The following is a 13656-nucleotide window of genomic DNA, read 5'->3' on the forward strand; positions in this document are numbered from 1 at the left end:
TGTGGGGCTCGATCCCAGGACCCTGAGATCATGACCCGAGCCGAAGGCAGCAGCCCAAACCACTGAGCCACCCAGGCGCCCCTATCCTTCCAATTCTTGAGCAGGGAAGGTATTTCCATTTCTTTGTGTTGTCTTCACTTTCTTTCCTCAGAGTTCTTTTAGAGTTTACAGATCTTTTAGCTTTTCGGTTAAAATTATTCCTGGGTATGTTACTATTTTTAGTGCAGTTGTAAATGGAATGGCTTTCTTGATTTCTCTTTCCACTGCTTTGTTATTAGTGTATTGAAATGCAGCAGACTTCTGCACATTGATTTTGTATTCTGGAACTTTAGTGAATTACTTTATCTGTTCTAGCAGTTTCTTGGTGGTCCTTCAGGTTTTCTCTATATAGTATCATGTCATTAGCAAATAGTAAAAGTTTTATTTCTTCCTTACCAGTCTTTCTATTTATTTTTTTTTTTGTCTGACTGCTCTGGCTAGGACAGGATTGTGCTGAATAAAAATGGGTGACCTTAGTCGGAAAGCTTTCAGCTTTTCACCATTGGGATGTTAGTTATGGATTTGTCATATATGGCCTTTATTAGGCTGGGGTATGTTCCCAATATACCCACATTGTTAAGAGTTTTTATCATGAACAGATGTTGAATTTTGGCATATGCTTTTTCTGCATCTATTGAGATAACTATGTCCATTGTATCCTTTGTTAATGTGGTATTACCATGTTGGATGATTTGTGGATTTGATGATTCCTGGAAACTTTCAATCCAGGAATAAATTCCACCTGATATTTCTGTTCTAATCTTTATTATTTGCTTTCTTCTACTGATTTTAGGTTTTGGTCTTTCTCTAGTTCATTTGGGTGTAGGGGTATGTTGTTTGAGATTTTTTTTGCTTGAGGTAGGTCTGTATTGCTAAACTTCCCTCTTGGAATCACTTTTGCTGCATCCCAAAGGTTTTGAACTGTTGTGTTTTCATTTTCATTTGTTTCCATGTACTTTTTAATTTCTTTTTATTTCCTGGTTGACCCATTCATTGTTTAGTCGTTTGTTACTTAATCTCCATACGTTTGTCTTTTTTGTTGTTGTTTTATCTTCTTCTAATGTCAGGTATTGTCAGAAAAGATGCATGGTATGACTTCATGTCTTTTTGAACTTGTTTTATATATTTGGGTGCTTCTCTGTTGGGTGTGTAAATATTCACAAGTGTTAGATCTTGTTGGATTGTCCCTCTTATGAGTTTATAGTGTCCTTCTTTACCTTTTGTTAGTCTGTACACTTATTTAAGGTTTTTGTTTTGTTTTGAGAGACATGTGCACTAGTAGAGGGAGGGTCAAAGGGAAAGAGGGAGAAGCAGACTCCCTACTGAATGCAGTCTGAATCCCAGGACCCTGAGATTATGAGATTATGAGCCCTGAGATCGTTACCTGAGCCAAAGTCAGATGCTTAACCAACTGAGCCACCTAGGTGCCCTTTTTTATGTATGCTTGTAAGTAGGCTCCATGCCCAACATGGGGTTTTAACTCACGACCCTGAGATCAAGAGTCCCATGCTTTACCAACTGGGCCAACCAGATACATCTAGAGTCTTTGTTTTATTTAGTTTGTCCACTATAAATATTGCCACCCAACTTTTTTTTTTTCCCCCATCCATTTGCAGGGAATATCTTTTCCCTACCTTTACTTTCAGTCTGTCTTTGGGGCTGATGTTTTTGTCTCTTGTAGGAAGCATATAAATAACTTTGTCTTTTTATCCATTCAGTCACCCTGTGTCATTTGATTTAAATGTGCACTTAGTTCATTTAAAGTATTCATTGATAGGTACTTTTTTTGTCATTTTGTTAGTTTCCTGTTTGTTTTTGTAGTTTTCTGTTCTCTTGATCTCTTCCCTTATGATTTGATGACTTTATTTAGTGTTATGCTTCGGTTCACTTCTATTTTTTGTGAATCTGTTATAGGTTTTTGGTTGGTGGTTACTGAGGTTCATATATAATATTCTTTGTATACACTAGTCTAAATTAAGTTGATGGTTGGGTAAGTTTGAACACATTCTGAAAGCACCTTATTTTTATTCTCCCACCCCACATTTTATGTACATATTGTCCTATTTTCTACCTTTTTATTTTGTGCCATTTATTACAGATAAAATTGATTTTACTGCTTTTGTCTTTTAACCTTCATACTAGCTTTATAAGTGATCTACTACCTTTAGTATGTGTTTGTTTTTACCAGCAAATTTTTTTCTTTTCATAGTTTTTCTTCTAATTATGGCTTTTTCTTTCTGCTTATAGAAGTCCTTTTAGCATTTCTTGTAAGGCTAGTTTAGTGGTGGCAAACTCCTTAAACTTTTGTCTGTCTGGCAAACTCTATCTGTTCTTCAGTTCTGAGTGATAACCTTGCTGGGGCAAGTACTATTGTTTTTTTCTCAGCCCTTTGAATAGATCATGCCACTAGCCCTTCTGGCCTGCAGTTCCTGCTCAAAGAACATTTTTATGTTCTTTCAGTAAGGCTATATGATAGCCGTATGAGGTTTCCCATTAACTGTGCTTTTCGCTTGTTTGTAAGATCCCCTTTAATTTTTGATGTTTTCATTATGTATCTTGGTATGGAGCTTCTTGGGTTCATCTTGTTTAAGGCTCTCTGCTTCCTGGACATGGCTGACTGTTTCCTTCCCTTGGTTAGGGAAGTTTTCAGTGACTCTCTTCAAATAAGTTTTCTGCCCCTTTCTTCTTTTGGGACTCCCTATAATGCAAACATCATGCTTGATTTTGTCACAGAAGTTTAACTTATCCTCATTAAAAAAATTTTTTTTTTCTTTTTGTCATTTAGCTTGAGTGCTTTCCATTACCCTGTCTTCTCGATCATTGATCCTTTCATCATCTGCTAATCTGCTTTTGATCCTCTAGTGTAGTTTTCATTTCAATTACTGTATTCTTCAACTTCATTCTTAGTTCATTTACTTTTTTCTCAAGTCTAGTGAGGACCTTTATGACTGTCACCCGAACTCTTCATCAGGTGGATTTCTTACCTCGTTTCCTTTAGTTCTTTTTCTGAGGTTTTGTGTTTTTGTTGTGGTGGTGGTTATTCAGAACTTCCTCTGTCTCCTCATTTTGTCTGACTCTCTATGTTTGTTTCTATACATTAGGTATGTCAGTTGCATCTCCTGGACTTAAAAGTAGTGGCCTTATTTAGAAAAGGACCTGAGGAGCCCAGTACCTCAGCCCTCCCTGGTCTCCAGTACCAGGCACTGCAGGGGTATCCCCTGTGTGGGCTGTATGTACCTTCCTGTTGTGACTGGTCTGTAATGGTGAAGGGTGCTCTGATGGATGGGACTGGACCCCAGCACAACTAGCTGAGAGGCCTGGCTGCATATAGCTGCTGCTGGCTTGCTGGTGGGTGATGATAGCTCTTGGTAGATTTGTAGTTTTTGAAAAAAAAAAAAAAGAAAAACAAAAAACAAAAAAACGTATTTATACTGAATTGCCCTTTGTTTGTATGTGTTGCAGGCAGCTTTTTCCAGTAAGTAGCTTGTCTTTTCTCTCTCCATGTGATACCCTCAATTTAAAAATGTCTCTTACTTTAATCTTTTTACAGAACGCCAGTCTGAATTGCCAACCCAAAGTAAAGCTAGCTTCCCTAGTATTCTCAGTGACCCAGACCCAGACTCTTCTAATTCTGGATTTGACAGCTCGGTTGCCTCTCAAATCACAGAAGCTTTAGTCAGTGGACCAAAGCCACCTATTGAAAGTAGGTATATATTTTATGTACTTGGGTTTTATTTTACCAGCATCCTGAGGCTTGTTTTTTTAAAACATGGTGTTATTGTTGCTCCTTAAACTTGAATTCAGTAAGAAAGGCCCTAGTGTCTACTAGAACATAGTAGAGGTGGTCAGTTAAGTTAGTTTCTTCTTTAATACAATTACCACCAAGTTTTCTATTATCGGTAGCATTCCTGAAGATATAAATTCTGATTTTACTAAAATGAGTCTTCTGTATATTTTTATAGTGCTTTATTAATCTTATCACTCTCATTACCTTCTCCCTTATAAAATTTTACTGATCTTATAGTTCTTATTTTACTTTAATTCAAAGAAAACACTTGAACTTGAAATAATACAGCTGTATCTTTTGGTTTCACAGGCTTTTATGTTTTAATGATGAAGGCATGCTTTATGCTTAAAAATAAGAAAATGTTCACCAAATTACAGTGTTACCAGGAGTTTAAAACTTACATGACTTTACTGTCATTATCAGATCTTTGTCATAAATGGGCTTAATATCTGAAGTCTCAGCCAATGGCACATACTGATTTTTTCTTAGTACTTGCTTAGGCACAACTTTGTGTTGCATGAGCCACCAGAAATATATGTGAAAAGCAAATCAGTTAGATACTGAGTCTAGCTAAACATCAGGCTACCTTGTGGGAATGTTTTCCTTATCATATTAGTAGTACTTATGAGGAAGTGTTAATAATTTTGTTTTTTCCTGTAAATGGTCTGAAAAGATTGAGATGCTAGTCCTAGTGATGAGAGTGAAGAATGACTGATGATTCTTAGCCAGAAAATCTTAATCAATAAACTAATCTCACATTTGGCAGGGGCTAGGATCCATGATCAGAATAGGCCATTTTAGGCCCTGTGAAATTTATTCAGTGAAAATCTCAGCCAGCATTTATTTTAGTGGGTTATAACTTAGAGATCAATCTTTTTTTTTTTTTTTTTTTTTTTTTTAGATTTTTATTTATTTATTTGACAGAGAGAGATCACAAGCAGGCAGAGAGGCAGGCAGAGAGAGAGGAGGAAGCAGGCTCCCCACTGAGCAGAGAGCCCGATGTGGGCCTCGATCCCAGGACCCTGAGATCATGACCTGAGCCGAAGGCAGCGGCTTAACCCACTGAGCCACCCAGGCGCCCGAGATCAATCTTATATCAAAAATAGTTGAGGTATTGAGTCACTGCATTTTCTGATTGTACTTTTATTGTCTCTTATGAAAATGAATATGGGATTTGTGGATTTAGGGATTTATGCAAAGAAAATAATCAGTACAAATAATAGTGGTCTCTGAGTAAAATTGTGGTAAATAAGAGTAGGATGAATAAGATCAAATAGCATTTAATTTTTCCCATCAGAACTTTTACCAGTATGTGAAGTTGTATCCTTTGCTTCTGAGTGGTGATCATGCTTGAATTAAAGATGATCAGATCATGGTGTTTTGTCTTTCTCTCTTGAAAAATAGATTTGGTCTCTAGCATGGTAACGTTAGGTCAGTGTTTTATTCTGCTGGTATTCTGAATAAAAACCCTGACTTTCTGTATCATCTCTGCTTTGGATTTTGAAGTCTGAGAGTTATATGTAGATGTGTGTAGGTGTTAGCTTACTGATAAAAAAAAACAAAAAAATTTCCTATTCTTATTACAGGCCATTTCCGCCCAGAGTTTATTCGTCCACCACCTCCACTCCACATTTGCGAAGATGAGCTGGCTTGGCTGAATCCAACAGAGCCTGACCATGCAATTCAGTGGGACAAATCAATGTGTGTCAAGAACAGCACTGGTGTGGAGATCAAGCGAATAATGGCCAAAGCCTTCAAAAGCCCCTTATCTTCTCCTCAACAAACACAGGTATATATTTATTGTAAACATTTTGTCTTTAATATTCCACATGATAAACAATAAATGATCCTGTCAACAGGAGCCAGCAGTAGGAAGTGTTTTAGATCCAAGGAGTCTTGGCTCTCTGGATCTTTGTTCTGCTTTTCCAGCTTTGGTCATTTTACTCTGGAGGGGAAAGACAGATTTCACATTTTTGGCACACTGTATATACATTGTTACATTTAAGCTGGACAATAACTCTACTGAGGGTACCTGAGATTATTAACATTCCATTAAGGAGAAAGAAAATTGAGATCCAGGGAATGTAAACTAGCCTCCATCACACATCTGGTTAGTAGTGTTGGATCTGAGATTGAGAGTAGCTCCTGCTGCCCACATGTAAGACTCCCCTTGTGGGGGAAGGCAAGGACACCTGGTGTGTGCTTTGGTGAATTTTATTATCCATCTTGCATACTTTCACATTAGAACTTGTGAGGATATACTGACACTTCTAATCCAGTTTACACCAAAAAAATGGTATTTCTCAAAGTCAAGTAATAGCTGTGTTCACAGTTCTTGTTTGCTAGGCCATTCTGAAACACAGTCCACTGTGGTATTTGCAAGTAGGCAGGGGAAACAGTGTAGACAATTTGTAAGCAAAAGCACTTATTTGGCAGAAATGTTTTTGAAGATACCTATTTAGGTTGCAGAGTGTGAGCAGGACCTGAACTGTGCACTGTAACTGTACAGAGAGCAGCTCTCCGTCTTCCTGTCCCGCTTCTCTCCTCAAGGATTTGTGCTCTTGTTTCTCATGTCCCTCAGCTGTCTGTGGTGTGTGCTTTTCTGGAGAGCCGGTTGGCAATTAAACTACTTTAGGTTCTAACAGATGACAGAAAAAGTCTACAGAGATCTTAAGGGTGATATTGTTATAATCCAGACAGTATTCTATCCAACCAGGCAGTACTGAGTCCGGTTTAACGCCCAGGAGGGCTCACTAGCATGTTTATAAACAGTCTTTACAGTTTAGTTATAAATTTGAAAATCAAGACGTGATTTTAATGGCTTGAGGGAAGAAATTTATGAAGTTGGTTCAATGCAGACAATTTTATAGCTTGTTTTTATAGGCAGGAAAGAGGGTATTTGACTCAATAACCTCTTTTTAAAAATTTTGTTGTATTTAGCTCTTGGGTGAGCTGGAAAAAGACCCCAAACTCGTTTACCATATTGGCCTCACTCCAGCCAAACTTCCTGACCTGGTGGAAAACAACCCTCTGGTTGCTATAGAAATGCTGCTAAAGTTAATGCAGTCAAGCCAGATCACGGAGTATTTTTCCGTCCTGGTCAACATGGACATGTCTTTGCATTCAATGGAAGTTGTAAATCGGTAAGTTTTTATACTCAATTGGGTGGGGGAGGGGGGCTTGTAACAAATTTTAAGGGTTGTGGTTTTTTTTTAACCTTCTTGAAATTGTACTAAAGACTCTGTGCTTTTAAGCTAATCAGCCAGTGAGAAAAACCCTGGCTTAAAGCCAGATGATCACAAGTAACATGTCTAAGAGTGTTCTTTCTAGAGTGGGAGAGGGAGGAAGCATGAGGTTTTCAACTTTTTTTTCTGTCACTGGCAAAACTCGTTAGCTGCTTGTTGAAAATATACTACCTCATTTCTGCATTCTCCTGCACAAACCTTTCCCCTCTGTAGCCTCCTACTTCCTTCAGGGGCTTCCTTCGACTCCAGTCCTTGGATTGACCTACCTCTGACCTACCACTGCTCCCCCTTCACTACATTCTTAACAGCATTATTGTCTTCACCAGATACTTGGTATTTAGTCCAAGAATAACCACATCTTTTTATCAGTTTATTATTCTTTCTAGAGAATAATTTCTATTCCTTGTGCCCCCCACCCCTATCTTTCCTCCTCTCAAGAGACCACAGCACTATTCCTCAGAGCCATGGTTCCTCAGTGCCTTATGGAAGGTTTTACAGTCAAATTTCATATTTCTTTTGGAAATGCACAGTGTATAGTTAGCATTGCATCTCTTTATCTGAAAATGGAATTCCCACCCCATCTTTTTGTTTTCCTTAAACATTCCACAGAATCCTTTGGAAAATACCAACTTTCCTTTTTAAGACTCCAATATGCTACTCTACCTTCTGTCACATTCTTTCCAGCTCTCTACCACTGTGTTCCTAAATACACCATATTAATCCCAGATTCCAAGTTTTTCATCTGATCATTCACTAGGTTATTAGGAACACTTAAAGGTTTCAGTTTAAGCCACTTGACCTCTCAAGGCTTTTCCCATCTTTTCATTTACACTGCTTCTTACAACCCCCCCCACTTTTTTTTTAAGCATTTAAGTTAGATAGTATACTATCAACTTACTAAACTATACCTTCTTCTCAGATATGCCACCTTCCATAGCACTTAGGTGTAATTGGGGTTTAGTAAATGTTACTTATGAGAGTGTGAACTCTGATTCAACCAAAATCACATAGAAATGTGGTGTGCAAAAAAAAATGAGTAATTACCATGTATAATGCTAAGTATAGACTTAAAAAATGTTAGTGTCCTTTATTAACAACCAGGGTGACAGGCTCAGGCTTATTTGCATAAATATGTTTAAAACTAGGTAACTGATCATAAATCAGAAATTTTCACTAAATAACCATAAAATCTAAAATTTCTCTTTGGTTAACAGTATTTAATAGCCCTAACTTTTTAACTTTATGAAACAGACTAACTACAGCTGTTGATCTACCTCCTGAATTTATTCACCTTTATATATCAAATTGCATCTCTACTTGTGAACAAATTAAGGATAAATATATGCAGGTAAGTAACAGAAATTTTGGTAAATTTTATACATACCTGCCAAGAAAACGGGTACACTAACTTATTTTTTTTTCCCCCCAGAATCGTTTGGTGCGTCTTGTGTGTGTCTTTCTCCAGTCCTTGATCCGTAACAAAATTATTAATGTGCAGGACTTGTTTATAGAAGTGCAGGCATTCTGTATTGAGTTCAGTAGGATACGAGAAGCTGCTGGCCTTTTTCGTTTGTTGAAGACACTGGATACTGGAGAAACACCTTCTGAGACCAAAATGTCGAAATAATAACCTCATCAGAACCACATTCTTTGTTCAGCTGTATTGTGACTTAATTTTTAAAACTGTTAGAACCTTGAGTGGATCGTTTGGCCTAATGCATATAAACACCCCTTTATCTACTTAAAGCAAAAGTTTCCTTTCCTAGATGACTTTTTCCTTGAGATGGATTTTTGGTAAGAACTTGTAAAAATGTGTCTCTTAGATGTCTTGCTGATAATCAGGAGTAACGGTTATCTACAAGAAGTTACTGCAAACAAGTAGATGCGGTTTAAGCACTGTAGAGCAAAGTGCCTGTTTTTGTTTCAAATACAAGTTACAGGCTACTGATAAATTGAGAATCTAGTTTTCTTAAGAATTTGTCATACTGCCCTTGAGATGAAATCAGCTGAATGTTTTTGAATCAAGTGGCAAATAGAAGTTTGGTCCTGAAACCCATTTGTGTGTATAGCCCTTAATTTCTCATGAAGGACAGTTTGAACTAAGGACATGCTTCTAACTTGATCCTTTCTTATCATGGGGACTTAACAGACCACAAAAATACATGCATTTCTTGGGCCTCTTATAAACATGGGAACTCATAGAAACCTTTTTTTGAGACTACGATAGCTGGTCTAAGTTTTGTTTTTTTCCTCTTGAGATGTTTGTTCTTCAGTTATAAGTCTAAGATAGTTGTTTTTTTTTTGTTTTAAGGAAAAGTATTAGTCCATGCTTTGGGAGATATCACTACTGAGGTTTTACTCAGGTAAAACCTCCCTGAGTGGGAACTGTACCTGCTGCCTATGGTAGGGCAGATGGCCTGTTTGCAACGTAGAACAAGGTGGCATCGTGTGGGCTGTTACTCTTCACTTAACTTTGGACAGCAGTGCCTTACATTAAAGTTTTTTATGAACTGTATCATCTGATGTGTTTTTTTACTTAAAGAAACCGTGAAAAATTCCTAATTTACTGAGGTGCCTCTCTATATTCTTTATAGGGAAATCATCTATTCAACAAGAATTACCTTCCAGTTTAACCCTCAGCAAAAGTTAAAACTACTAGGTATGGTGTCCTTTAAAATGAGTAAAAATAAGTTTCAGTCTTTTATTATTGGCAAAAGTGCTTACTCCCACTAGATTTATAAGAAATTTTATGTTAGCTATTCTTATGAAAGTAAGATATTTGTAATACACTTAAAGGAAAAAAGAACCCAAACCAGTGTAACAAGAGGAATGCCTTTAAACATGCAAAATTTTAGCAACCTTGATTTCTGTCCATACCTAAAAGTGGACATCACTGTTTTACATACTTGGTTTGGGAAAAGAAACCATTCATTATGCAAATAACTTTTTGGAATGGCAAGGTTTGGACCACTGCAGAAGCAACCCAAACTCAAGCTCCAGAACCTACTGATTTTCTGGTAACACTGAATGGGTGGCTAACAGCACTGTAACTCATGCCTGAACAAAGATTATCTAAGATGTATTTTCTCTATAAGGCACTTCACAGCCTCCATGTGCCCAGAACAGTAGATAACACTATACTTGGGTGCCATTTTAAACTGAAATCACCAAGGTACAAAATTTTAGAAAACATGTACTAAACAGACTGTGGAAGAGACACAGTATTGACAGTCTGAGAGCTGAAAGAAGAAGGCAAAGCATCCTCTTCTTCAACCTCCACTGGAAAAGTGTGTTTGGTGCCTCAAAATTTTCACCACACTGCATGGGTATGTGTCCACCACAACTGCCAAAGCACCACACATCACAGAAGCATAGCGTATGTCATACACATCCTGATTTGGGGGTTACAGATAAATTTCAGTAGGCAAATTTACAAACATGGACTCTGCAAATAAAGAGATGGACTACTGCTAATCATTTCAAGATCAGACTATTGGTGTTGAAAGAGGGAAGATTTTTAACTCCGGCCTATAAAGAATAGCTAGTAATATTTAGGGGAACATTTTTTTTTTAAAGATTTTATTTATTTATTTCTTAGAGAGAGAGAGAGAGACCACAAGTAGGCAGAGGCAGGCAGAGACAGAGGGGAAGCAGACTCCCTGCTGAGCAGAGAGCTGGATGTGGGGCTTGATCCCAGGACCCTGAGATCATGACCTGAGCGGAAGGCAGACACTTAACCCACTGAGCCACCCAGGCACCCCAGGGGAACAATTTAAAAAGAAAATGTCAGGTTTACATTTACAACACCAGCAAAAGGTTCTTAAACATGTTTAAAGGTAGAAGAAAGTTTACCTGAAATAAATTACAATCCGGGAATTCAGTTAACTGTAATCAGCTTTTAAGTGTAGCTCAAGATACCACCATGTTTAAAACAACACAGCTTGAATTCTCTGGATTTTCTAGCTCCGGTTTCTAGCTGTAAAATCTTCAGATCACCTGTTAAGACAGCACTAAGTTACATCTTAGAGTAGAGATAAAAGATACTTCAAAAAATAATTTAGGGATCCTAAACTATAACTATTTCAAATAATTCTCTTAATAGTGTTTATAATTTAAACAACTTTAAAGAAATGGTTATCACCTTTCTTACAGAGTATACACCCCCACAATCTTTTTTTTCCCCTTAAAGATTTATTTTGAGAGAGATCAGGGGAGGGGCAGAAAGTCTTAAGCAGACATGGAGCTAGATTTCACAATCCTGAAATCAAGAGCAAGATACTCAACCGACTGAGCCATACAGGCACCCCCATTTCCACAAACTTTTAAGCAGCATGTACCACTTTAATACATTTTGTAATGATTCATTCCCATGAAAAACAATGGATCCTGTATTTAAATTTTAAAAATTTAAACAATTTTTTAAAAGTAGGCTCCACACCAGGTGTGGAGCTTGAACTCACAGCTGTGAGACTGAGACCTGAGCTGAGATCAAGAGTTGGACACTTAACCAACTGAGCCACGCAGGCGCCCCTCATGTACCTATTTTAAATACTTTGAGTAATAGCACTTTAACATTTTAAAGATACCTAGAAAATTAATGCATGGGAAGAACTTTTTACATATTCTTTAAAATTCTTGCACCCTCTACCTACTAAAACATTTTGCTGGTTTCACTTTAATCTTTTTTTTTTTTTTTTAATGCAATCACTACTGTTCTTAGCAGAAAATCCCTAAGATGCTTCCAAAAGCACTTAAATCCTGGGATCCAATACCTGTGCAGTCAAGCCCACAGGAAGTACTGGTGTTCCCAGGTTTCTCATTAGCCCATAATATACAAGCTTACACCTCATCAAGAAGAAGGGATTGACTTTTATTCTTAATGGGATGCACATATCTTTTTCAATTTATAACTTATTTTATACTTTGCTCTTAGAATAAGAGCAAATCTCTAGCTGCATGGCTGATAATGATATTGTAGAAACTTCACTTTCCTAACAATTACATGTTAGCATTTTTTAAAGTGAAATGCTTGTCTTTTTAAAACTTCAAAAATGAAATTAACTGGGAAAGGCGTAGGTGGCTTTTCTAATTGGTTGTTGCATCACAGAAGCATAACGTATGTCATATACAAGACTCACTTTGGTTCAGGCCAGCATCCTGTGCTTTGTAAATCACAAAATATGGTTTGTGCTGAGCTCAAAGAAACTCCTTTTGACCAAACATGTAATTATCTCAAGTTCTAGTCAGTAACATACACATACTGATTTAATCTCAGCCTTCACTGAGCAAATAAACGTTAATGTTCTCAAAGGAAGAGACTTGCCAATTAAGCTATCCTCTTAGGGAGTTTGGTTATACTAGGTATTTCATCCAAGTGGGAACACACCTCTTCTTTATGGTTCCAGCAGTCCTTGATTTAGCAAGTATACTGTAAAGTATGTAGAAAGGTATCTACTACTCATTTAAGGGCTGATGGCTTAGATTCACTGATTATTTTTTCTTAAAACTACCTGAGATTTTTTTGGGGGGGTGGTGGGGAAGACCCCTCTTGGAAAGCCTGCCCAAGTGCAAAACTTCAATCCTGATGTTACTGAGGTCAGACCAGTGGTTCGCTTCCGGAGATTTTGTCATCGTGCACCCCACAGAGAGCAAACTGCTGATGGGCACACTGCAATTCGGCCTTTTACTGTCATCACTCCTCAGTGACTGCAGGAAACAATCTCTCAGGGAAGGTTTTATATGTTGAAGATCCCCAAAAAGTCACCAAGCAAGGAGGTTTACCTGCTGAAGATGCTCTGTTTTTTTGCACCAATCCTCGCCTTTGTGGTTTTCTGGAGGGAAAACCCAGAAGCAGCACCAGCAGGCAGCAGATGACGGAGTGCTTCAAGTTCACAGCCAAGCTGCTTCCTTCACACACTGCCTGTGACTTTGAAAGTTAAAAAAAAATATGTTGTTTCTACACTATTTGTTTAAAAAAAAAAAAAAAAAAGCTTTTATGACAACTGTTAAAAGGAAAATTACTCCCATAAATAGTATGACTAACCTTAACCAAACCTCTCTGGTTTATTCATCCTTCCTTACATTCCCCATTATTCTGAGTAGCATTTCATCAATTTTATGTCTCAGCAAAAATTCTGCTAATATTTTATCTCAGAAGCTAAACTGGGTCAGGCCTGGTTAGTACTTGGATGGGAGACCCTTCTCTATCATTTATTTCTATCTTAAAAAAAAAAAAGGCTAATGGAACTTTCAAAGTATTGCAGTTTTCTATTTTCTCTTGATAATTCCTTTCTCTGCTATTGAAGACATATTTCTAGAGATGAGACCAGACCACAATTCCTCCAATCTCTTCTATTTGTAGTTTAGTGTTCAAACTCTTTAATTAAGGAAAGCTATGTCTGATAGCTGCTAACAAAGAAATCTCACTTGGGGGCACCTGGGTGGCTCAGTGGGTTAAAGCCTCTGCCTTCGGCTCAGGTCATGATCCCAGGGTCCTGGGATCGAGCCCCACATCCGGCTCTCTGCTCCGCGGGGAGCCTGCTTCCTCCTCTCTCTCACTCTCTGCCTGCCTCTCTGCCTACTTGT

At 37.7% G+C, this 13656-nt stretch overlaps 1 protein-coding gene, 1 long non-coding RNA gene and 1 other non-coding gene across 3 annotated transcripts in view; 1 reads left to right on the plus strand and 2 right to left on the minus strand.

Moving 5' to 3' along the window:
• The window catches only part of CNOT11 (CCR4-NOT transcription complex subunit 11), a 19045-nt gene extending 9459 nt beyond the window's left edge, over positions 1–9586 (plus strand). The window contains exons 3-7 of the mRNA XM_059406281.1: positions 3590–3742; positions 5413–5615; positions 6767–6969; positions 8323–8419; positions 8501–9586. Of these exons, the coding sequence (XP_059262264.1) occupies positions 3590–3742; positions 5413–5615; positions 6767–6969; positions 8323–8419; positions 8501–8698 (854 nt within the window). The 3' untranslated portion in view covers positions 8699–9586. The remainder of the gene's footprint in view (positions 1–3589; positions 3743–5412; positions 5616–6766; positions 6970–8322; positions 8420–8500) is intronic.
• Positions 8590–12845, minus strand: LOC132021632 (uncharacterized). Its single transcript, XR_009405419.1, has 3 exons — positions 12582–12845; positions 10924–11067; positions 8590–8675 (listed from the first exon to the last, which is right to left on the minus strand). It is a non-coding gene; the product is annotated as an uncharacterized LOC132021632 (long non-coding RNA).
• Positions 12661–12775, minus strand: LOC132022936 (small nucleolar RNA SNORD89). The gene has a single exon (XR_009405818.1). It is a non-coding gene; the product is annotated as a small nucleolar RNA SNORD89 (small nucleolar RNA).
• Positions 12846–13656: the final 811 nt, after the last annotated feature.

Source organism: Mustela nigripes, chromosome 7 (genome assembly GCF_022355385.1).
Source record: "Mustela nigripes isolate SB6536 chromosome 7, MUSNIG.SB6536, whole genome shotgun sequence".
In the NCBI taxonomy this organism is placed as follows: Eukaryota; Metazoa; Chordata; class Mammalia; order Carnivora; family Mustelidae; genus Mustela; species Mustela nigripes.